This window comes from Chiloscyllium plagiosum, unplaced genomic scaffold, assembly GCF_037043375.1.
Source record: "Chiloscyllium plagiosum isolate Xiang-an unplaced genomic scaffold, Cpla_swu_hap1 HiC_scaffold_5, whole genome shotgun sequence".
NCBI lineage: Eukaryota > Metazoa > Chordata > Chondrichthyes > Orectolobiformes > Hemiscylliidae > Chiloscyllium > Chiloscyllium plagiosum.
In genome coordinates this window covers 112,712,172-112,739,058 of record NW_028270143.1, presented here as the reverse complement: position 1 = coordinate 112,739,058, position 26,887 = coordinate 112,712,172, and the positions used below count along the sequence as shown (strand labels likewise).

The following is a 26,887-nucleotide window of genomic DNA, read 5'->3' as shown; positions in this document are numbered from 1 at the left end:
CACCAGGAAAGGGTCCTCAGCTGAAACATCTTCAGCTCTTTCAATAATGACCCTCTCTTGATCCTAAGGTCGGGAGTGGGGCTGGTTGCTGATGATAGCAAAACAGTCTCAACAGTTTCCTGTGTCAGAGAACTCCACAGGCTCACCAATCTCTGGGCAAAGAAATTCCTCCTCATCTCAGCCCTAAAAAGGCCCACCGTTGAGCGTTAAGACTCTGAACCCCGGGTTCTGGATTCTGCAGTCGTCAGGAAAATCCTTCCACCCTGTCAGAATTTCTTACGTTTCTATGAGGTATATCTCCCGATTTTCTCAACTCTGGTAAATACAAGCCTAACTGTTTCAGTCTCTTCCCAATATGTCAGTCCTGCCATCCCAGGAATCGGTTTGGTAATCCTTCTTTGCAGTCCCTCAACGTCATTTCTCAGACGCTGAATTTAAATTCCACCAGCTACCATGGTGGGACTCGAGTCCATGCCCCAGTGCATTGCCTGGGCCTATGGATCATTTGAGCAATTTTTATCACTATGTCACCATATCCTCTTAAGATAAATGCAAATGCTTTCTTTAGCCAAGGTATTTTGATGTACATCATTTGCATTGAAATAATGAACCTGCTTTGGTTTGATTAAAGCAAATCAACTCAATCTCCCACAAGTCTACACGCATGGCTTTTAGACTTAATCTGGGGAAAAAGGACAAAATTCAGGAGAGGGTGAAAAAGGGGGTAAAAACTACATAGCAGCAGTCAACACTTGAGACAGAGGGTAATTAAATATGGTCATACCATCAACAGCTCCGGAGAGATCTTCAGTGGCATCCGCCAAGCAGCTGGAAACAAAAATGAACAGAATTTAACCAAATCTTTATCTACCAATGATACAAATGCCACAGAAAATATTGCATGCAATTCTGGTTGCCACATTAGCAGAAGGATGTGGATGCTTTGGAGAGGGTGCAGAGAAGGTTTAACAGGATGTTGCTTGATCTGGAGGGTTTTAGTTATGGAGGAGAGGTTGGATAAACTCATCGTTTTCACTGGAAATTCAGAGACTGAGGGGCTCCATTTACAAGTATACAAAATTATGAGAGGCATAGAAAGGGAGGAGGGTCAGATGCATTTTGTTCTGTTCTATTCTTTGTTCTCCATGAATATTTTTACAGGAAGGATGGACAGAGGATGGATAACTTAATCACCTTCTCAAAAATAAGAATGGCATCTTACAGATATTTAACTACCTTTAAATTTAGGATAGCTTTAGCACAAAGGATGATAGCACATTACTAGAGTGCTGGCGGTGCTTTTCGAATTTCGGGTTTTGTTTAATTTTGTCTGAAATAGGAGTAGCTGATCTACTGCTTCCATTAAGAAACTGAGCTTTGTCAACACGGGCTACAACAAAACTGTGAAAAATGGAACTTGGAACAGAGAGAGAGAGAGAGAGAAGTTCTGGAAATGCATTGTGTGTTGGTCAGGGTTCAATATGTCGAGTCAGCTTACGAACTGGTGAGGATGTCTAGCTGAAGAATAGCAAGATAAGTCCGCTCGGACTTTATTCATGAGGCAGATACGGGGTTTGGGGGGGTGGGCGGGCTTTTAGATAAGCACATGAATATGCAAGGAATGGAGGGATTATGGACCAAGGGCAGGCAGAAGGGATTAGTTTAACTTGGCATCATGTTTGGCACAACATTGTGGGCTGGAGGGTCTGTTCCTGTGCTGCACTATTCTACGAATGATGGTGAAAATTCAACATGGCAACCAGCTCGGGTTTCAACTTGGCTGAGGGATCCAGATGAACCTCTCATCTTTTGCCATTCCATGAAAGCCAGATGAATTTGGCAGCTGAAAATTTCACATACGATACCTAAAAGGTTTGAAACCAGTTGTGGATTGGGGGCAAGAGGGTCCTGGAGGTTGAACACTGTGTAGCGACTGTGCTGAATCTGTCGCAATGCGTCGAAGTTCCCGAGGAGAATGTCACAGAGCCACTGAGCGTTCACACACGGTATCCTCCACTCCTTCGCCTTCTCGTATTTCAATCCACACGGTCTGTTCTCAAGACAAGCCACCGGGAAAGTAGAGTCAGTTCACTTTCAAATCAAACACCAAGAGGAAATCTCACCATACTGTACCCTGAAAATGAATTCTCAACGGTGTCTATTACATGGCATTTTGGAGAAATTTGGGGGTAACATCATTTTATGATTTCAATATTTTTTGTAAAGTTGTCCGATAATCATTGAAAACAAATTCAGCTTGTTCACCAGTGTCCTTCGGGATTAGGAAGCTACTGTCCTTATCAATGGCAGAGCCAAAACACCAGAAAGATCTGACAACTGCAAGGTGGTGTCATATCCAGACCGTACAGCTCAGTACCTAGGTGAATTTCCTCACATGAGAACTTCCTCAATAATTATGAATAAGAACCTGATTAAGAAATTTTCAGGGATCAGATCATAGAATTATGCAGTAGAGAGCCTTCAACCCATCGAGGCTGTACCACCCAAAATACACTACAATCCTCACGAGTCCCGCTGTCTCACACTGGGCTCAGCGCCTTGAATGATATAGCATTTCAAGCGCTCATCAAGTACTTTTTAAAGTTTGCGAACTTTTCCACCTCCACTACCCTTGCAGGCAGTGCATCCCAGACCTCCACCACCTTACTCCCTTGTTACGGACCTTTTGCCTAAGGGGACAGCTGCTTTTGGTTTACACTGTCCATACTCCTTATTATCTTATACACCTTGATGTACTCCAGCCTCTCTTCATAGCTGAGATACTCCAGCCCAGGCAATACCTTGGTGTGGTATCTATTGCTCTTGCTTGCACAACAGAAATAAGTCTACCACACTACAGTGAGCTGGTTTGCTTTTGAAAATAAATAACTTTTCTAATATTGTTTCATATATCAGGCAACTTGACTTTCTTACCGTTGCCTGCATGCATGTAATTGGTTTGCGCCAGCTATTGCATTGTCAGAGATCACTTTATCTAGTAAAATCATAAGGAGCACAGATGAGGTGAACAGCAAAGGTCTTCTAGGTGATGCTGGAGATCAGAGTCTAGATTAGAGTGGTGCTCGAAATGCACAGCAGGTCAGGTAGCCTCTGAGGAGCAGGAGAATCGACGTTTTGGGCAAAAGCCCAAAGGTCGTTTCCCAAGGGTGGGGGCGTTCAAAAGTAGGGGGCAGAGGCTAATGGTTACAGGAAAAAAGATTGAAACAGGACTCGAGGGGTAACGTTTTCACACTGTGTGGGGTGCATGCATAGGATGAGTGAGAGGAGGTGCTGGAGGTTGGTATTACAACATTTAAAAGGCTGGGTACATGAATAGGAAAGGTTTAGAGGGATATAGGCTCATTTGCCAGCATGTGGCCCAAGTCAGATTGGGATGTCTGGTCAACGCAGATGAATCAGACCGAGGGGTCTGTTTCCATGCTGTACGACTCTCAGGTATTGTTATTCTCCTGACTAGGACACTTTCTCCCAGCAATTTTTAAAAACTGTGTGTTAATTTGCAGGCAAGATAACTCTAAACAAACCTCTGAGCCAAGTGTTAATGAAGCCTAAAGTCACTTAGTGACTCTTACGTGGTATGCATTTGTGTGGTTACAGTACAAAAGGTAATCATAAAGTCATTCACAACAGTAGCAATTTGTAAGAAATATTGCAGACCGGCTGCTTATCCGTTAGTGAGACAGCAGATGGTCTCGAACAGTTGGCGGTTCTGCTTGCGAGCAATCCATGGCAGACAACAACTGATATCTTTAGAAACAAAGATCTTTATCGTTTAGAAGGAGAATGCAATGGAGTGTCACTGAATTAACCCCAAGTGTTATATACAGCTTGAATGCAAAATCAACTGTGGTACTTATCCTATTTTCCAACTAAAACATACATCGATATCCTGTGTCCCATTAGCATATGTCCCCCACTTGCCAGTTTATTATCACCAATAATTGTGAACATATGATGCTCTAACACAAGGGACTGGGATCCTTCACTACAAAATGCAGAGGTTCTGTGCTTGTGCATCAAGATCAGCACTAAATGCAGAAAAATGATTCCAACCATTCACCATTCTTGAAGCACTCGGTCTTGCCCTGACATTTGTCTTCACAGTATGCTATTCTTTTCTAAAGCTGCAGAATGGTAGCTGTAATAATGGTGCAAAATACAACACCATCAAGTGTCTCCCCTGTCCTAGAGACAGAACAGTTGTGGACCAGATTTGCAAAAAAGGTGCAAATCCCAATTGCAGTAAGCCCCCTTCAGAGTGCTTGTAGTCACGAGCTAGTTCCTAACCACAGAGACCTGCTCACTAGTTGCCTGTTTCTGGATCAATGGTGCTGGAAGAGCACAACAATTCAGGCAGCATCCGACGAGCAGCAAAATCGACGTTTCGGGCAAAAGCCCTTCATCAAGGGCTATTGCCCGAAACGTCGATTTTGCTGCTCGTCGGATGCTGCCTGAATTGCTGTGTTCTTCCAGCACCACTGATCCAGAATCTGGTTTCCAGCATCTGCAGTCATTGTTTTTAACTAATTGCCTGTGCTCACTGGCTAATACTGCCCAAGAAACTGTCTCCAGGGCCTCACTGCTCCTTACTTCTGTCAGCTCCTACAGCCTCTCAACTGTTCACGACCTCAGCTTTCCTGCAATTCTGGCCTCTTGCGCATCCTTGAGTTTAATAACTAAACTAAAATCATTGAACTGCGGGTGCTGAAAATCAGGAACAGTAACTGCTGGAAAAACTCAGCAGGTCTGGCAGCATCTGTGGAGAGAAAGCAGAGTTAACATTTCCAGTCCAACGATCCTTCTTCAGAACCCACTGTGGCTGCACAAACAGATGCCTGGGACAAAAGCTCTGGAATTGTCTCACCAAATCACTGTTACAAGACACTCCTCATGAGCTACTGCTCTGTTGAAGGCTTGGTTGACTTGCACACCTTCTAATGGAATCACATCCTCCCCATAGTGAGGCCGTGACCCGAACTGCAAATAGTACTCCAGTTATAGTCTAACCAAAGTCCTGTATAGCTCCAACATGACCACCCTGTTCTTATAATCTATACCTACCACTTATAAAGGTCAGCATCCCATATGAATCATAGAATCCCTATAGTGTGGAAACAGGCCCTTCAACCCAACAAGTCCACACTGACCCTCAGAAGAGTAACCCACCCAGACACATTCTCCTACTACTCTACATTTACCCGACTAATGCACCTAACCTACACATCCCTGAACACTGTGGGCAATTTAGCACGGCCAATTCACCTAAGCTGTACATCTTTGGACTGTGGGAGGAAACTGGAGCACCCGGAGGAAACCCACACAGACACAGGGAGAATGTACAAACTCCACACAGACAGTCACCCGAAGCTGGAATCGAACCCAGGTCCCTGGCGCTGTGAGGCAACGGTACTAACCACTGAGCCTTTTTAATTACCCAATTAACCTGCTCTGTCATCTTCAGGGATCAGTGGACAAGCACTCCAAGATCTCTCTGTTCCTTTGAGCTTCCAAGTGTCTTGCTATTCATTGAGTACTCCCATGTTCCATTCCTCCTCACATTTATCAGGGTTAAATTCCAACTGGCATGGAGTTGGCCATCTGACCAAACCATTTATATAGGAATGGATGGTCATCAACAAACCTAAATTCAGAACTCAGAATAAGAAAACGTGTAACATATTACCGTAATTTGGATTTTTAAGTAGAGATAAAATAGGTCCTGTGAAGCTAACTTTGTTTTAAAAGTTCAAAAGGTGTTTTGAAGAGTTAACTAATCAAATCATTTCAAGAAGGCATGTGATTTGAATGGTCTCCAACAGGATACTTGTGACATTCATTGACGAAGCTGAAGTTTTGATATGTACAGAAAGCCAGTAAGGTTCTGATGGATTTGAGTTTAGTTCAGAACCAGGTTTCAGTTCAGAAGATGTAAGTTTCAGTACAGAAAGATAGTACGTGCAAGCCAAGCTACAAAACTTCAAACTGAAAGAGTTTATCTGTAGCAGTGTGTGTCGTGGTTTTTAAGCTGCCAAACTGGGAAAAAAAGTGGAGGCCACAAGAAACGAATAAAGATTTCAAGGCCATCAAAACCAGTAAGTCAGTAAAGTAAGAGGGCGGCATAGTGGCTCAGTGGTTAGCACTGCTGCCTCACAGCGTCAGGGACCTGGGTGACTCAGGTGACTATCTGTGTGGAGTTTGCACATTCGCCCAGTGTCTGCATGGGTTTCCTCCGGTTTCCTCCCACAGTCCAAAGATGTGCATGCTAGGCAAATTAGCCATGCTAAATTGCCCATAGTGTTAGGCGTTACTGTCTGAGAGAAATGGGTCTGGGTGGGTTACTCTTAGGGTCGGTGTATACTTGTTGGGCCGAATGGCCTGTCTCCACACTGTAGGGAATCAAATTGAATCGAATCTAATAAATCAAAGGATTAAGATAGGAGTGACATTTTGCAGGGATTGAGAATCTATAAAGGATGTTGCTAGGGAAAAAAAAGGTTAAAACTTTGTTTTGCAGTTTACCTTAGTATTATTTTGAACTGCTTGTTCCAGTTATAAACATATTATTCCAGTAATAAACTCATTATTCTTTTGTGGAAAAATACTGCCAATCTTGAATATATTCAATGACTAACAAATCACAAAAAAATTAAACTCATTATCTATCAAGCCAGTTTTCATTCAGGGATCGGACTTGGCCAGTATTACCATCAGCTGAGATAATAACAGAAGAAAACGTTTCACCCAAAGAACGATGAGAATGTGGAGTTAAATACAACATGAAGGTTGAAACGAATCGTATAGATGTATTTATGGGGAAGCCAGGCAAGCATGCAGAGGAGGAAGGGAACAGAGAATAATAAATGATAGATTCAGATGAGTAAAGATAGAAGCTAGAATGCAGCATGAACATTAATATGGACTGGTTGGGCTGAAATGCCCCACCTCTGTGCCATTTATCTTATGTAAAGGTCCTGTTTGCTTACTTCCGTGCCCCCTCCCCTCGGATTTTAAAATTCTGTACAAATAGAATCAAATGCCTTTCAGTTTAGAACTTGACAAAGCATCAAGTGACTAAAGACTGAAGCCCGTTACAAAAACATTCTCGGCTAGCCCAGATCAAAAGAAAATGTTCAAAATTGAATCAAATTTACCATCAAAACACGCTCGAAACAATGGGTTGCACGAGCAAAGTGTCCAGCTTAAATCAGTCATGGACACACGCTCACCACCAGCACCAGCAAATTCTCTTATTGAGATCCAAACATCCGAGCAAGTGGGACTTCAGTTAGAGAGACTGTGGAAGTGAGTCTAATTCAAGCAGAGTTAAAAATAAAAATCACACAACACTTGGCTATAGTCCAACAGATCCTATAGACTAGCTAACTGATGTCGGAGCAGCACTCCAAAGGCTTGTACTTCCAATTAAACCTGTTGGGGTATAACCTGGTGTTATGTGATTTTTAAACTTTGTCCACCTCAGTCTAACACCGGTACCCCCACATTATACTTGCAGCAGGTCAGAGAATGTCAAAAGAAGATTTCATTGAGATATTTTCAAAAACGCAGTCTTTACAATATCAAAATGGTTGGTCATCAGAGGTCACAGATATTAAAAAAAAGCAGGGACAAGATGAAGAAAAGTAAAATAAAGAGTTATGATCTGGAAGAGTTAAAATCTGTAAAGCCTGAAAGGGTTGCCGGAGCAGATTGAATTGCAACTTTTAAGATGTTAAATACCTGACGGAGGAAAAACAAACTTTGCAATGCTGAAGGTTAAGTGAAATTGCGTGGGTCCATTTGGATTGGTCATTCAAAAGGACTAACATAGGCATAATGGGTCAAATGGCCTAATCCTGTGCTGTACCCATTCAATAAAACCTTAAGCGAGAAGTATTTTTAGTTTAGAATTCCGACCGAATTGCATTCTGCCACATTAGCTCTATCACTGCCACTTAGAGTTGTCTCCCATTAACTCCTGCGCTCTCTTCACCCACTCAACTGCTCCAGCCCACAAACACTTGAAAGTTATGACAGGTAGTCTTTGGAAAAAAAGACAGGGAATCATGATGAACCATAATTACAGCAAATGTACCTTTGACTACCAATTATTTCACTCAAGAAAGCAGTTGACCATCATTGCTCTCAAGAGTACCAGACCTTCAGGCATGAAACTGTAATAATTCACTCCAGATTACCTTGATACTCTCCGTAAAAGGATTCTGTACAAAATTGCTTACCGTCATTTTAAAGGTGTACTCAACCAAACACATTACAAGCCAATGAAATACTAAAGAAAAACTTGGCAGACAGCACATCAGAATTAAGCTGGTGAAAGCCAATGTCTTTTTCTTTTGCGGTGACAAACAGTACCCTTCACTAACAATCACCGCCATTTCACATTAACAATAAAGAACTTACTCTTTGCAGATGAGGACAGTGTTGCTGCGGCAGAGGTATCCCGTGTACTTGGCCCCGGCTAAATAACCCATCAGCTTCAAGTCAGCTCGATCGTTATCCATGAAGCCAGTGACAGAAATCATCTGCAAAGTCACAGGAAACAGTTCAGTTTGTTTTTCCAGACCTGCTCCACCAAAGCACCTTTCATCCATGGACAGCAGAGAGAGGTGAAGAAAAAGACAGCACAAATAAATAGGAAACCAATCTTTCCCACCATGCCAGCTTACTTAAGACAAAGAACCTTTCTGATCCTCAGACACACTATACACCGCACTGATGCTTAAGTGCAGCATTCTGGAATCGCCAGTTAAATTGAGGATTTATTTCTTGATCTGTCCAATACATTGGTAAACCTGCCTCTGGGTTTGGTATTTCACATGTTTATTCGTTAGTCTGGTCGTTGCCAAAGTGAAACTGTGCACCAAAAGTAACAAAAAAATCAGGCGTTGTTATTGCGATGGGGAGCTGGTGAGGCCACAATAGAAACGCTTTGAGTAATTTTAATTTTGGTTACCCTCTCCTTCGACAAGCACGATCCAATGTTGGGCTCAAGGACCCTGGACGTTAGTGAATAATCGAGGCACTCCATTAAAGCTTTGCTTTTCAAAGTTTGGATACACACCAGCTCATTTAAAATGTTGTGAAGAACATAACTGTCAGTAAAGGGATCACGAGTTACAGGGATAAGGCAGGAAAATGGAGATGTGGATAATCAAGTCAGCCGCACTCTCCCTGAAAGGTGTAGAAGACTCTATAGGCTGAATGACCTCCTTCTGTCCCTTTGTTTCGAGGGAGAGGGCCAGCTAGTTACCTTATATTATTTTGGAGATTTACTGGCAACATGTGGAGGCTTCTCGAGCTCCTTAACTTCCCATTTTACAGATTTTACAGCCCCACTTCAGCCGGGGGATCACCACAACCACAGAGCTCCTCGGCCATCGTGATGAAGCAACTGTAGCTTGTTGAGCTTTGTCAGCTGGGGAAGGTCCGGACTGGAAGATTATGCAAATGGCAGTACAAAAACTGGCCCATGGGCTAACAGACGTGACTCCTGGTACAGCTCATCCCAGGACATGATTACTGTCTACTCCCCCACCATCCACCTCCCTACAAGTCCTCCCAATACTGAGGAACTATGACACACTCTCTTGTGCTCTCTCAGGACATCATTATTGCTAATGCACTCAAAAATAGGCCATGCACAAAGCACAATCTTTCTTGGGTTCAACCCAACCTCTGAACACAAGACAGCTATTATTTCAGCCAACTGAACTTGTCAGTAGCAATGTTTCAACAAGTCCGACAGCTTTCCTTAGCATTCTGATTCAGGACCCCTCTATAATTGCTTTCCAAAGAGAATGGATGAAATGAATGGTTTAAAAAGTTTAAATAATTAAATCAGTTCTGGACACAGGCTCTGTTGCGCCTCGATTCTATTATGGCCATCTGTCTAATATTAAACTGTCAAATGGACCTTTGAGTAATAGCTGTTCCTCTGACAATGTGTCTAAAGGGACAGTAAACTGCAAGCAATCCTCAAAGATAAAAATCAGGGTTCAAAATCAGTATAAATAACAGAATAAATTAAGTACACAGTGACAGCACTGATACTTTTCAGAGGAAGATAGAGACAAATTTTCTACTTTATTAACCATTGTTAAATTGAATTTAAATCAAACTGAACCAATTCATCATTTTACAGCTAGGTGCAAGTTACCAATGATGCAACAGCTTTAAACTTAGTGTTTCTAAGTCAGTGCTTCTAAGTTATCATTTCTAAGAACTGAGTTAGTAGCTCTCTCATTTTCAATCACAGAGTTCCAGGATCAAACCCTACTTCACTGCCCTCAGAAAAAATTCCAGGTTGATATCCAGGGGAGTACTGAGGCACACTGCACTGTCAGAGGTGCCTCGTCATTAAACACAGGATTTAAGGGTGTTGCCAGGGTTGGAGGGTTTGAGCTATAGGGAGAGGCTGACTAGGCTGGGGCTGTTTTCCCTGGAGTGTCGGAGGCTGAGGGGTGACCTTATAGAGGTTTAGAAAATCATGAGGGGGCATGGATAAGGTAAACAGTCAAGGTCTTTTCTCCAGTGTACAGGAGTCGAAAACTAAAGGGATTAGGTTTAAAGTGAGAAAGGGAAGATTTAAAAGGGAACACCGGGGCAACTTTTTCACACAGAGGGTGATGCATGTATGGAATGAGCTGCCAGAGGAAGTGGTGGAGGTTGATACAATTGCAATATTTAAAAGGCAGCTGGATGGGTACATGAATAGGAAGGGTTTAGACGGATATGGGCCAAATGCTGTCAAATGGGACTAGACTAATTTAGGATATCTGGTCGGCATGGACGAGTTGGACCAAAGGGTCTGTTTCTGTGCTGTACATCTCCATGACTAGCTTGGGTGGAGTCATTGTGCTATTTTGAACAAGGGAAGGGAAGTTATTCCTGGCATTTGGTCAATATTTACCCCTCAATGTCACAAAAATAAAATCTGTTGGTCATCATCACATACCTGTTAGAGGGAGCTCGATGGGTCTCAAATTGGCCACTATGTTTCTGACATTACAACAACTACGCTACCCTGAAGTGCTTCTTTAGCTCTGGATGATCTTCGCGAAGTCCAGTAGTGATGTCAAGTGCCAGATAAATGCAATCTTTCTGTGCTTATTCAGTCCTCATTTTATGATTAAGATGTCAGAAAAGTAATGTCAATGGAAGAAAGAGCAGGAAATCCATTATGAAAGAATACTGAATGCAAAAGACAAAGGCTTTATACCAGTGACTCAGTCAGCTTTAGCACTTGGCTCTTATCTCCTGTTTAAATGTCATCATGCCATTAGACTCTAACTCAAACAAAAAAAAAATTAAAAAATCGGCATGAGGCACATGGTCACAGAGACTGAATGAGGCAACTGATGCTATGCATCGGCTTATTATCCACTCAATTACTGAGCTCACCAATTGTTCTGAATGTCAGTACAAACAAGAGTAGCTGACAACAATAAACCCGATTATAAGAATATGTGCAGTAGGTTATATTGCATTGCATATTAGCAAACATACGCCGTTTCCCACTCTATCTAGAGTACTGCATTCGCTGCTCACAATGTGGTCTCCCCTACGTTGGGGAAACAAAGCGTAGACTGGGTGACCACTTCACAGAACATCTACAGTGTGTAAAAAGACCCTGAGCTTCCAGTTTCCTACCATTTCAATACCCCACCCTGCTCCCTTGCCAACATCTCTGTCCCAAGTTTGCTGCAGTGTTCCAGCAAAGCTCAGCACAGGCTGGGAGGACAGCACCTCATTTTCTGTTTGGGGACTCTACAGCCATCTGGATTCAGTGTCGAATTTAACAATATTAGGGCTTGAGGTACCTACCCCCAAACCCCACTCCTACCTAAAACCCATCATTAGCTACAAATAGACCCCATTAGCAGCCATTCATTCTCCTAGGGGGACCGCTATCCAATCTTTTGTCCGTCCAAGGGTTCTTCTCCCTCTTTAGGTTCCATCTCCACTTGTCACTTACTCCTTAACCCCTCTGACAGTCTGTCAATTTTCAGTCTCACTAGACGCCCATGGCATATTACCCACAAACTGATCCACTTTCTAGCTCACAATTAATAAAATTAACGAAAATTTCCCAAGCAGCCATCTTTTGGAGAGACTTGAAAGAGGCCAAAGCGGTCAGATCATGTCCCCAGGCATGACTGAAGGAAGGGTCGAGGGAAATTTCCCTATGGTCCCAGTACATATTATCTAATGTTTTGACCCCTCAAATCAGCATTACCAAGTACGAGTTGACCTAATGGCTATCACACCTCGCTTTCTGGAGTTTTCGGTGTACAAACTGGTTGACATGTTTATGCCATTACAAGTGACAACACTTCAGAAGTACATCATTGGGTGCACCGCCCTGTGGGAAGTCAAATGTTTTTTTAAATGTGTTCATGGTTAATGGAGGAATTGCTGGCTAGGCTGGTCGGTTTGCTGGTGCAACAGGTAATTTGGAACGCAAACGGAATGTTATCTTTCATTGCTAGAGAGATTGAATTTAAAAGCAGGGAGATTATGTTGCAGCTGTATAGGATGCTGGTGAGGCCACACTTAGAGTACTGCGTGCAGTTTTGGTCTCCTTACCTGAGGAAGGATGCACTGGCACTGGAGGGGGAGCAGAGGAGGTTCACTAGGTCGATTCTGGAGTTGAGGGGATTGGCGTATGAGGACAGACAGTGTAGACAGGGATTACATTCATTTGAATTTAGAAGAATGAGGGGATATCTTACAGAAACATAAAATTATGAAGAGGATAGATAAGATAGAAGCAGGGAGGAGGTTTCCACTGGCAGGTGAAACTAGAACAGGAAGGTAATTAGGGGGGGGGGGGGCAGATTTAGGACTGAATTAAGAAGGAATTTCGTCACCCAGAGAGGGTTGTGAATCTGTGGAATTCCCTGCTCAGTGAAGTAGTTGAGGCTTCCTCACTGAATGTTTTTAAAGCCAAGATAGATAACTTTTTGAATAGTAAAGGAATTAAGGGTTATGGTGAGAGGTTGGGTAAGTGGAGCCGAGGCCATGAAAAGATCAGCCATGATCTTAGGGAATGGTGGAGCGGGCCCAAAAGGCCGGACGGCCTACTCCTGCTCCTTAATGTTCTTATTTATTGCCCGGAGAGCAATGAAGAGGTAACCATTCTGCTGGGAGTCTGGAATCACATGTAGACTCAGACCAGGTAAAGATAGCAGATTTCCTTCCTTAAGTTTTGTGAACCAGATGAGTTCTTACAATAATAATTGACAGTGGTTGCCATTAGCTCAGTTCTTCAGCCTACTTTTTACCGAACACAGATTTTACTACCTGCCATAGTGGGATTCAAACCCTCATTACCAGAACCTTATAGTCTGGGCTCTGGATTCTCAGTCCAGTGACATTAGCACCATGCCACGGAAAGTGCAATATATACGCTCCACCTTCTTTTTAAACGTGTATTGCTCAAGAAATATGAGGACACCACTTGAGTTCTAGCAATCCCAGTCACTCAACGGCACATGTCGCCTGGTGGTAGGTTACTCACGTGCTGTGAACACGGCTTGCCTCCTGGCGGGAAAGCGACCGGAAAATGCAGCCCTCGATGAGGTGGAATCATCTTCTTCTTCTTTAAAATGGTGTTCAACCAATGAGCGGTGATGCATCGCTTTCCTTCTCTCAAGGCCTAGTAACAGAAGGACAACGTTAAATGTTAAGAAAACAATGGTCCCAAAATGATCGTGTTGAAGTACTGCCAACAGGACATGCAAGACAATGAAAAAAAAAAGAGGGAAGATCATAACTCTGTGGCTACAGGACTAGGCTTCAACTGAGCTCATCAATGCTGCACTCAAGTTTCAAGCACACTACTGCCACTGAAACCCAGCCTGCCAATGCTTGGTGAAGGATGCTGATAAATCTCAGGCCAACTGCATTGACCAGGAACTCAAGATGGTTACCAACACAGGAAGCATCTGGAAATATGCCCACCTTCTATATCTGCAAACTCAACTTCGATATCAATGTGAAGCTCTTCACATTCCAAAGCCCATCGCTGACTCCTCTTGGTTGAAGGAAACTGCAATTCTAAGAAATCCCAAAAGAATACTGTTTTGGACTGAGGTCAGGAGACAGAAATAAGGGGAAATAAATTGTCAGCTAGGAAAATGTTATATTGAACAGCCTGCAGGAAGATGCAATCTATCCATGTCTGTATGCAGTTGAGTAAAGGCGAAAGCTGCGTGTTTTATTTGACAAAGAAACTGTATAAGGTCATTAAAGGATGAATAACATTGATTGGGCTGGGTGGGGGTGGGGGCAGAAAGGGAGAACAACGACACTAATGAGTGGAATTGGAGGGTATGCACTAAAAGGAATTAAAGTGGAAAGAAGAAATGCTTCATGGCGCAGAATGATTCAAATTAACTGCTTCAAATTCTAAAGGGATGCCTTCTATCATTGGAACTGCTGTGATCAATTCTCTCAAGAGCACAGAACTAACTAATGAGTCACAGTGAGGAACCGGATTTATTCTTTTGTCAAATGCTTCTGTAACAGTATTGACTGTGGCTCACCAGGGATCAACTGGAAAAGGTTAATTACATCCCAGAAAGGTTACCCAGTATCCCAAAATACTGAGATCAGATAGAACACCGTTGATATTAAATGGAAGTGTAACATTCAGATTTATTCTTATTGCGGTTCTTGGCAAACACCATCAGCATTTGCAGTTCCTTCCCTCAAAATCGCCTCAACTTGGATGCGTCACAGAAGTTTACAAAGACAAACCCATGTGGGACCAATAGTCCATGTTTCACACAAGTCACCTTCCTTCATCGTGCTCTATCTATACATCTGACTATTCCTTCCTCCCTCACGTATTTAACTGCGTTAGTGCTCGTCGCCTTCATTACTTCATGTGACAAGGGGGTGAACTTCCCATTCTGAGTAAATCAAGTTCTCTCTCAAATTCCTGACTGGATTTGAGAGTGATTGATCAATATTTAATCATGCATAGTATTAGACTCTCACTCCCAAATCACACTGGCTTCAGGCTACCAGCACCAAAAATTACATTTTTTTTTCATTCTGCTCACTCTTACAGAAAGAAGATTATCCCACAACTATGGGCCAACAGTTTTAAGAATGGAAGAATGAGGAGCAGGAGTAGGCAATTCAGCCCCTCGAGCCTGCTCCGCCATTTAATAAAATCATGGCTGATCTCATCTCTGCTTCAACTCCTCTTTCCTACCAGTTCCCCACAATCCTTCAACCCATTTTTAGAACTCCCCCCTATTTTTGCCAAATAAAATCTCCAATGCCCTGCCTCTACAAACTCCACTGGTTTTCCAGTAAATTGGTCAACCCTATTCACTTTGCTTCCTAAACTTAATGTCAGTACATCCCACCTCTATCCACCTACCCACCCAATAACATTATGAAACTAAATGTAATCAAATGCCCATTAAGAAAAACAATACGGAAATGATCACTAAAAATAACTAATGTCCTCTGGGGTCACCCAAGGATGGAAACTTGTCTACTTCTGCATTTGTTTTTAATTTGAGTCATATAGCATGGAAACAGACCCTTCAGTCCAAGCAGTCCATGCTGACCATGCTCCCAAACTAGACCCATCCGCCTGCGCTTGGCCCATATCCCTCCAAACCTTTCCAACCCATGAACTTATCTAAATATCTTTTAAACGTTGTAACTGTACCCATATCCATCACTTCCTCTGGGAGTTCATTCCACACTCTAACCATTCTCCGTAAAAATAAAATTGCCCCTCAGGTCCTTTTTAAGTCTTTCAGGTGTTTTGCTTGCTCTTAAAACACACACGACTTTAGGACACTTCATCACAGAACTGAGGTCCAACACACCTGGTCATGTGCCATTTAACTAATCAAACAAACTCCACGACTGTTTCTTCTATCACCTTATGACCGAGTTGCACACCAACACTCTAAGCACCAACTTAAAATTACTCCACACATATGTTACTTAATGGCAAAATCAACATAAAGCCAGTGAAGTCTGACTTGCCAATCTTAAATTCCATTTCAATCTCAGTAAGACCACTTCTCAATATCCATAGCATCACCCACAAGGAATCACCAACATTTATCATTAAGAAGCCTGAATTCCTCCCAATTTGGCATCAACAATATATCATGGAAGCTGCTTTAAGGATAGAGCTGCCAGTCAATAATACAAGCCAACAGATTACCATTGTCCTCAGATTGGAGGAGGAGAAACAGTCTTGGATTACCATACAGGCTTGGTATTGAAGACAAAAGTGTTCAACAAGGTTCCGCAAGATAGATTGATTATAAAGGTTAGATCACATGAAGTACAGTCGTTTATATACAAAATTAGCTCTGAGGTAAAAGACAGTGGTGGAGGAAAGTTGCTTTGCAGCCTGGAGTCCTGTGATCAGTGGTGTGCCACAAGGATCAGTGCTGGGTGCGTTGTTTTTCGTCATTTATATAAATGATTTGGATATGAACATAAAAAGGTATAGTTAGCAAATTTGCAGATGTCACCAAAATTGGAGGTGTAGTGGACAGCGAAGATTACAACAGGATCTTGATCAGATGGGTCAATGGGCGGGGGAGTAGTAGATGGATTGAATCTAGATACACGTGAGATACTGCATTTTGGAAAGGCAAATCAGAGCAGGACTTATACATTTAATGGTAAGGTCCGAGGGAGTGTTGCTGAACAAAGAGACCTTGGAGACGTAGGCTCATAGCTCCTTGAAAGTAAAGTCGCAGGTAGACAGAATAGTAAAGGCAGCATTTGGTATGTTTTTCTTTACTGGTCAGAGCATGGAGTATAGGAGTTGGGAGGTTATGCTGCAGCTGTACAGGACATTGGTCAGACCACTTTTGGAATACTGCCTGTATTTTTGATCTCCTGGCTATAGGAAGGATGTTGTGAAACTTGAAAGCGCTCAGAAAAGATTTGCAAGGATTGGTGTGTTTGAGCCATAGGGAGAGGCTGAAAAGGCTGAGGCTATTTTCTCTGAAGCGTCAGAGACTGAGAAGTGACCTTATAAGATCATGAGAGGCATAGATAGGGTGAATAATCAAGATGTTTTCCCCAGGGTAAGCAAGTCCAAAACTGGAGGGCATTGGTTTAGGGTGAGAGGAGAAAGATTAAACAGGGATCTCAGAGCCAACGTTTTGACAGATGGTGGTGTGGACCGAGCTGCCAGAGGAGGTGGAGGAGGCTGGTACAATTACAACATTTAAAAGGCATTTGGAGGAGATCATGAAGAGGAAGGGTTTAGAGGGATATGCGCCAAGTGCTGGCAAATGTGACTAGATTAATTTAGGTCAGCACAGACGAGTTGGACAAAAGGGTCTGTTTCCGTGCTATATACCTATGACTTTATGAATGTAGCTAAACCCAGACTATTTTCTACAAAACTGAGCTCTGAAAAAAATGCCATAACCTCGAAGCATCATTCGGGCCATAAACACTTGTTTACTTTTCATTAGTTTCCCTTCTGTATCCCTCACCTCAAGGTGATTTCGGAAACACTTCCCTCTGAGATTTTTCACTCTGCAGTAAGATTGCTTTCACACCAATTGCTCTGGATTCTCAATGAAATGGGAAGTGGCCAAATAGGGTTTAAAACAAGAGCCTTACTTTTCAGCGTTCGGACAGTCCATTCTTCGTCCAAGCTACATTGTACTTTCCCTCCTCAAAATACCAGAGGAACACGCATTGCTACAGCCTCAATTCTCCCTGTAAGTGCCTTTTCTGGACAAACTGATCCATGTAATTATGGAAGCGTGGTATCTGGTACTTCAGAATAAAATTTCTCAAAATGTTATTCCCTTGAAGCATTCAGATACTCCGCAATCTGAGCACCATTCAGCAGCTAATTGGCACCGAATTGAGTTTTCCTTTTTCAGTCAGAGTGGTTGGTGACTGGAGAGCAGTGGTGACCTGGCAGGTACAGGAAAGGCAGGTTGTGTTTCGGGCTTCCCTCAGATTGGGGGAAAAGAGTCAGACTCTTTCGAAAAACATGCACAATGTCAGCAGGATTTGAGCGCGATATCAACACCAACCTGTGGACGAACACCAACCAGTGTAGAGAGTCAGGACCAAAACATTGTCACTAGCATCCCTTACCTGCATCTGCCTCCACTTCCCCACTGTCACAGCAATTAGCAGTCTAGGCATCTGCACCACACAAGTGCCAGAAAATGACCATCTCAATGGTACTGAATAGGCCACTTACATCACCCTGGGAGGTACAAGTGCTGAAAAACTGAACTAGACTAAAAGGTAGGGAGGAGGGACTTGGGGGAGGGGCGTTGGGAATGCGATAGATGGAAGAAGGTTAAGGTGAGGGTGATAGGCCGGAGAGGGGGTGGGGGTAGAGAGGTCGGGAAGATGATTGTAGGTCAAGAAGGCGGTGCTGAGTCTGAGGGTTGGGACTGAGATAAGGTGGGGGGAGGGGAAATGAGGAAGCTGGAGAAATCTGCATTCATCCCTTGTGGTTGGAGGGTTCCTAAGGGGAAGATGAGTCGCTCTTCCTCTAGGTATTGTGTTGCCATGGTCTGGTGATGGAGGAGGCCAAGGACCTGCATGTCCTTGGCGGAGTGGGAGGGGGAATTAAAGTGTCCAGTCACGGGGCGGTTGGTGTGGGTGTCCCAGAGGTGTTCTCTGAAACGTTACGCAAGTAGGCGGCCTGCCTCCCCAATGTACAGGAGGCCACATCGGGTGCAGCGGATGCAGTAAATGATGTGTGTGGAGGTGCAGGTGAATTTCTGATGGATATTGAAGGATCCCTTGGGGCCTTGGAGGGAAGTAAGGGGGAAGGTGTGGGCGCAAGTTTTGCATTTTTTGCGGTTGCAGGGGAAGGTGCCGGGAGTGGAGGTTGGGTTGGTTGGGGGTGTGGATCTGACAAGGGAGTCGCGGAGGGAGTGGTCTTTCCGCAACACTGATAGGGGTGGGGAAGGAAATATATCCCTGGCGGTGGGGTCCGTTTGGAGGTGGCGGAAATGATGAAGGATGATCCGATGTATCTGGAGGTTGGTGGGGTTGTAGGTGAGGACCAGTGGGGTTCTATCCTGGTGGCGTTTGGATGGGCGGGGTTCAAGGGCGGAGGAACAGGACGTGGAGGGGATGCGGTGGAGAGCATCGTCAAACACGTCTGAGGGGAAATTGCGGTCTTTGAAGAAGGAGGCCATCTGGGTGGTTCGGTATTGGAATTGAGCCGCATCTGCTCCCAGGAGGACAAGGTGAAGGAATTGGGAATATGGGATGGTGTTTTTACAGGGGGCAGGGTTGAAAGAGGTGTAATCTAGGTAGCTGTGGGAGTCGGTCGTCCGAGATAGAGATGGAGAGGTCTAGGAAGGGGAGGGAGGAGTCTGAGACGGTCCAGGTAAATTTGAGGTCGGGGTGGAAGGTGTTAGTAAAGTGGATGAACTATTCAACCTCCTTGTGGGAGCACGAGGTAGCGCCGATACAGTCATCAATGTAGCGGAGGAAAAGGTGGGGGGTAGTGCCAGTATAGCTGCGGAAGATGGACTGTTCCACATATCCAACGAAGAGGCAGGCATAGCTGGGGCCCATGCGGGTGCCCATGGCTACTCCTTTGGTTTGGAGGAAGTGGGAGGATTGGAAGGAGAAGTTGTTAAGAGTGAGGACCAGTTCAGTCAGTCGAAGGAGAATGTCAGTAGAAGGGTACTGGGTGGTTCGGCGGGAAAGAAAGAAGCAGAGGGCTTTGAGGCCTTCGTGATGGGGGATGGAGGTGTATAGGGACTGGATGTCCATGGTGAAGATAAGGCGTTGGGGGCTGGGGAAGCGAAAATCATGGAGGAGGCGGAAGGCGTGGGTGGTGTCCTGAACGTAGGTGGGGAGTTCTTGGACTAAGGGGGACAGGACCGTGTCAAGGTATACAGAAATGAGTTCGGTGGGGAAGGAGCAGGCTGAGACAATGGGTCGGCCAGGGCAGTCAGGTTTATGGATTTTGGGTAGGAGGTAGAAACAGGCGGTGCGGGGTTGTGGGACTATGAGGTTGGAGGCAGTGGATGGGAGATCCCCTGAGGTGATGAGGTTATGGATGGTCTGGGAGATGATGGTTTGGTGGTGGAGACTCCCCAAGGTGCTTAAACCAACATCACTCTCTGACCCACAGTTTCCTTAACAGGCACACAAACACAAACTGGTCAAAGCAGAGACTGAAACACCTTGTCAATGGATCAACTCACGCTATCCACTCAGCTCAGAAACTCAACAACATTAAGATCGACGATGAAGAAATCATGGTTTCCTTTGACCTCACAGCAGTTTACCTCCATTGACATACCACTGGAGGAAGAACCATCCACAGCACTACTGAAAGAACTGGAAACGCTGACCCCCAACACAATATACTCAAACCACTTGATTTATGCCTCACCACTTACTTCAGCTTCAACGGCCATGTATACCAACAAATCAATGGCACACCCATGGGACCACCCATATCAGGGCTTCGAGCCGAAGCAGTCATGGAAAGACTAGAACCCACAGCCCTCCCCATAATCCAACCCAAACTATTGATGACACATTTGTCATCAAATGCACAAGCTAGAGGAAACACAACCCATCAACACCACATTCACTGGAGAGCAGGAAAACAACAATAGACTCCCATTGCGAGTTATCACTGTAGAACGAAGGACCGATGGAGAATTTGTAACCAAGGTATACAGAAAGGCCACCCACAGAACCAAATCCTCAGCTACAATGGCAACCACCCCAATGTCCATGAATGGAGCTGTGCCAGGACAGCTACTTCGCACGGCAACACACCAGAATGATGCAAGAATGAGAACGAATGCCGATACAAGGTCTTCACAAACAATAGATACCCCAACGGTTTCATCTGCCAATGCCTATCAGACAGCTAACACCAGAAAGACACCATATGTCCCAACACACTAGTCACCCCACCCTATATCAAAAACATATCAGGAATAACAACTAGGAATCAGGACACAGGGTCACACTACACCAGCTACTCACGAACAAAACACCCCATACCCGTAACGTGCAGGACCAACGTGATACATAAAATTCCATGTAACAACTGCGACAAATATTACATCGGACATACCAGCAGAAAACTAGCAATCCAGATACACGAACACCAACTAGCAGCAAAACGGGATGGCCAATTCTCCCTCATTTCAACACACACAGACAAAGAGGACCACCAGTTTGACTGGGACAACGTAACGATTCTCGGACAAGCTTTCCTGAGGCACGCACAGGACTTCTTAGAGACCTGATTTTCAATCTGCAATACCATCAACAAGCATGTTGACATAGATCCCACTTACAAACCACTGCATAGGAAAACCGGAAGTGACAGCACCCACCTTAACAGACCAGGGCAAATATCAAGCAGAGTAGAATTACAACGCTTCACTTAAATCGCATTGATGTTGTTACCTATCGTGCTGATGAAACATTTGCATGACAATGCACCAGCTCAGTGGGCTAACCTGCAATCACATGTGCCTCCCTAGTCTTAAAATCCCCCATCCTCGGGAAAAGACAACTACTATGAACTCTATCTTTACCCCTCATTATTTTACAAACTTCTATCAGATTGCCTCTCATCCTCCTGCACTCTAGAGAAAAAAGTCCCAGCTTATCCAAATTTTCTTTATAACCTAAACATGATGCCTGGCAACATCCTGGTAAATCTCTTCTGAACTCTCTCCATCTTAATAATATCCTTCCTATAACTGGGCAACCAGTACTGGATACTAATGTTCTGTACAACCTCAACATGACTTCCCAACTCCTATACTCAAAGGACTGAGCAATGAAGGCAAGTGTGCCTAACACCTTTAACCACCCTGTCTATATGTGATGCAAATTTTAAAGAATTATGTACCAGAACAAAGAGGTCCTTCTGTCCTGTAACACTACCCAAGTTTAGCCTTGTTTGTTGTACCAACATGCAATAACTTGCATTTATCCAGATTGAACTCCATTTGCCATTTTTCAGCCCATCGATCAAGATCCCTTTGCAATCTCAGAAAACCTTCTTCACTGTCTATTATGCCACCAATTTTGGTGTCGTCTGCAAAATTACTAAACATGCCTCTATATTCGCATCCAAATCATTTTTTAAAAAAAAAAACAGGACATATAAAAGAGGACCCAGAACTCATCCCTGTGGAACACCACTGGTAACAGGCCTCCAGTCCAAAAAGCAACTCTCCCCACTATTCTGTCTCCCGCCATTTAAGCCAATTATGTATCCAATTGGTGAGCTCACCCTAAATCCCACGTGACCTAACTTTACTAGTTAGTCTACCATGCTGAACCCCTGTCAAAGGCTTTACTAAAATCCAAATAAACAATATTTACTGCTCTGTCGTCATCAATCTTCTTGATAGCTTCCTCAAAAAACTCAAGTTTGTGGGACATGATTTTCCTCACACAAAACCATGGTGACTATCCCTAATCAATTTTTGCCTTTATAAAACATAGGATTTACGAACATTTTGAATCACCTCCAACAATTTGCCCACAACCAAACAGTTTACCCACTCACAGGTCTATATTTTTCTGGTTTTCCCCTACAAACTCTTTTTGACACAAAGGTACATTTGCCATCCTTCAGGAATCAGGCACCTCACCCAAAGTTATAGATCATGCAAATATTTCTGCAAGGGGTCTCGCAATTTCCTCCCTTACTTCCCACAACATTCTGGGATACTTTAGATCAGGTCCCAGAGATTTATCCAAAGATCCTTTGACAGCACCTTCCAAACTCATGACCACTTCCATCTAAAAGGATAAGGGCAGCAGATACATGAGAACACCACCACCTGCGAGTCCTCTTCCCAACAACCCACCATCCTGACTTGGAAATATATCGCTGGTCCCTCGGTGTCATTAGGTCAAATCATGGAACCCACTCCCAAGTGCATTGTGGGTCAATCCAGGGTACATGGACTGCAGCTATTCAAGAAGACAGCTCACCATCACTTTCTCAAGGGCAACTAGGGACGGGCAATAAATGCTGGCATATGGGTCATGAATATATTAAAAAATCTTGCTTGGACTGCACAGGAGATTGGTCAAAGCACAATTACAGTACTATGTGCAGTACTGGTTTATTTACCCGAGGGAGGATATTATTGCCATTGAGGGAGTGCCAAAAAGATTCACCTGACATGGGATTGTCCCGTGAATAGAGATTTGGGAAGCTGGGCCTGTATTCTCTTTCTTGCAGAACATTCCTACTTAACTTTGTATCCTCTTATCAACCTGACCATTACTTGAATTGTATACAGACTTGAATGCAAAGGTTTATTCAAAGCTTCTTGCAAACTGGAACACACTACACCTGTGGAGCTTTTGCAGATTTGCTGCAACTGAACAGCCCAACACAGCAGAGTTTCTGTTAACTCTGAAACTGAAGCTGGCAAAGAAAATAAAACAATCGGAGTTTTAACATTTCATCTTCCCACTTCCTTCTCAACTAACCTTGCAGTGAATGCGCAAGCCTCTCCAACCATAACTCCCACTCAGCAGCTTTTAAAAAGAGTCACCAGCAATAAGCCAAGGGACCCTGAGACACAGCAACAATTCCAAAAGGAACTATTACAAGCTTTAGTGTTTGAGCATGGTTTCAAATGTGCTTGAACACAGGGGTCACTGTTCTGTGGGGGAGTGCCATTCAATTATAGCGCATCAACTACGGTTGAAAAACTATTAGCCAAGTTACACAATAAACTTCGGGGAAAGCCTTGTGAGACAGCCTCTGCAGAACAAAGTGGACAGGTAATTGTGGAGCTGACCCTACAACGCAGTTTGTCTAATGAAGTACTGAACTGGCAAAAAGTTTTATGCATGATCACTCACTGAACACAGGAGGTGCAGCATCAGCTAACCTCTAATCTCTCACTGTTGCTGATTGGTTTAGTGCTGAGTCATGGCTGTTTGACCTGCACCGGTGAGGAATGGATTTTAAGATTAGTCAGAGTACTGTCACACTCATGTCATGTCGTGAAGAAAGGGATCTTTGATACACTCCTCCCTCCCCCTCCAGTAGTTGAAGCTGAACTGACCGCTCTGAGCGCATTAAACACTTCCTTACCACCGCTTCCAGATTCAGTTGGCCTAACCCATTACGAGAGGACATCCATTCATAGCGATGTACAGATTGGAAACAGACCCTTCTGCCCAACTTGTCCACGCCGACCAGGTATTCCAACCCAATCCAGTCCCACCTGCCAGGATCCGGCCCACATCCCTCTAAACCCTTCCTGCTCCTATAACCATGATACCTTTTAAATGTTGCAATTCTACCAGCCTCCACAACATCCTCTGGCAGCTCATTCCATACACGTACCACCCTTTGCTGAAAATGTTGCCCCTTAGGTCTCTTTTACATCTTTCCCTTCTCACCCTAAACCTTTGCCCTTTAGTTCTGGACTCCCCACCCCAGGGAAAAGACTTTGTCTATTTATCCTATCCATGCCCCTCATGATTTTTTAAACTTCTATGAGGTTATCCCTCAGCCTCCAATGCTCCAGGGAAATCAGCCTCAGCCTGTTCAGCCTCTCCATATAGCTCAAATCTTCCAACCCTGGCAATACCTTTGTAAATGTTTTCTGAACCCTTTCAAGTTTCACAACATCTTTCCGATAGGAAGGAGACCAGAACTGCACGCAATATTCCAACAGTGGCCTAACCAATGTCCTGTACAGCTGCACCATGACTTCCCAACTCCTGTACTCAATACTCTGACCAATAAAGGAAAGCATACCAAACGCCTTCTTCACTATCCTAGCTACCTGCAACTCCACTTTCAAAGAGCTATGAACCTGCACTCCAAGGTCTCTTTGTTCAGCAACACTCCTTAGGACCTTAACAGGACTTGTACACTTAATGGTAAGATTTGCTTTCCCAAAATGCAGTCACATGTACTGAATTACAGGGTACAGTAAAAAATCTACAATATCACCACACACAGCTGCCTAATTACAAAATTCTTAGGAGGGACAATGTAGTTAAAAAAAAAGAGAAACAAAGTGATAAAGTTAAGCATTACAGACCATTATAGTGTAACTAGAAAAATTAACAAAGGTAATAGTTATTGTTAAAATGCTTAATATAAACTAGAAAATTAAAAAAATAAAGGTAACAGTTCAGGTCTTAGCTCACTCTCTGGGAGAACTCAGCTGCCTGTTCTCACTGAAAGTTGAGTGCCAGAAACTTCATAACAGTCTCCGTCTCCTTCAACCTGCTGCACACTTCCAGCCTTTTCCTTTCATGTTAAGACTTGTACTTTCATTTATTTCAGTCCAAAACCACGTTGCTCCTCAAAGTGAGCATGGTGGTGGCAGAGGATTGCACTGAGAACAGAGTTGAAAGCCAACATTGCCTCCTCAGTCTGCACCAGCTATCGCAGACATGCCCAGGGAATATACACTCAACTGAAAAGACACTGAGGAGTGAAGCTTGCACGCACAAATTCATCCTAAGCATGCTGGCAGATAAATCCATAAAAAAGCCAATTAATTTGGGGCTTTATAAATAGCCAATTAACATTCAAGAGTAAAAGGACAGAATATATACTTATATAAAACATGGATTGTGCCAAAGTTGCAACACTATGTTGTTGAAGCACCTCACAATGGTAGAAATTTGAAAGCCAGCACAAGCACTAAACTTAGTATCACTGGAAGAGGAAATTATAGTTATTGATAGGGATGAGACAGACTATTTCTACTAAAGCACAGAAACCCAGGAGGAAATTTCATGGAGGCATTGAAAGTTACAAAATCTTTTCAGGGAGTGACTATGAAAAGATTATTTACTCTGGTTAACAGGATGTGTAATCATACTCTCTTTACATCGAGCAATGTTTTGCTTTAAGAATTGGCTCAGACAGTGAGATTTGGTCTACTAAACAGGAAAATTTGAAACAGAGAAAGGTTCAGGACAATTGGATAAGCGCGAGGCAAGTTGAATTAGTTTTGAACAATACTAAAATGTCAACACAGATGCAATGTGCAGTAAAATCCAAGGCTCTTCACTCAATTAAGAGGGAAAGGAAGACCCTTGGTTCATTTACTCATTCTCCTTGAGAGACAGAGCACTCTGTTTGGATTTTATAGAATATAGCGCTTAGGGATAAAGGGCCTGAGGTGAAAGCTGGACAAGGGTACGGTGTTGGATGAGCAGCTGAGATCATATTGATTGACTGATCAGGCTCAAAGAGCCAGATCAACTACACTTGCCTATATGTTCTACATTTCATCATTGGATATTAATTCAGATTTTATTGTCGTATGTACTCAAGTACAGATGCACAGGAGTACAGTGAGAAGTGTACAATGTCACCACACACAGTCCCATCTTACATACAAAGATACCTTTTGTTTATTTTTTTTTAAAACTACTTTGCACCCAAGTTAAAAAGTTAAGCATTACAGGCCATTATAGTATAAAAATAAAGAAATAAAGGTAATATTTAATATTATCTTTCTTAATATAAACTAGAAAGATAGAGAAATCAAGTTAAAAGCTCAACAATCTTTCTCGACTGTTTAGCCATAATACGGCCCCAAGTTCCTCCACTTAGCTCACTCTCTCAGCTGTCTGTTCTCAATGCGACCGCCACCACAGAGACTGGGGGACTTCCCTCATCGCTCACTTCTCCCACGTTAGGCTCACTCCAAATGACAAAAACCCATGCTCTGGACCGGACGAATATGACTGGCTCCTCAAATGCCAAGCATCTCCCCTAAATGTTTCCCCACTGCAGATTCATGATGGCATTCAAACCAAAGTCAAGGCTCAGAATGAGACACAAGTTACTGGTCATGATCTGCTGAAA

The 26,887-nt window shown here is 43.5% G+C and overlaps 1 protein-coding gene across 3 annotated transcripts in view; it reads right to left on the bottom strand.

Annotated features, from left to right (window-relative positions):
• The window catches only part of paxip1 (PAX interacting (with transcription-activation domain) protein 1), a 120,133-nt gene that overhangs the window by 20,023 nt on the left and 73,223 nt on the right, over window positions 1–26,887 (bottom strand). For all 3 annotated transcript variants that reach the window (XM_087987568.1, XM_087987569.1, XM_087987570.1), the window contains 4 exons: window positions 13,559–13,696; window positions 8,440–8,561; window positions 1,866–2,050; window positions 785–828 (listed from right to left, as the gene is read on the bottom strand). In XM_087987568.1, coding sequence (XP_087843694.1) covers window positions 785–828; window positions 1,866–2,050; window positions 8,440–8,561; window positions 13,559–13,696 — 489 coding nt within the window. The remainder of the gene's footprint in view (window positions 1–784; window positions 829–1,865; window positions 2,051–8,439; window positions 8,562–13,558; window positions 13,697–26,887) is intronic.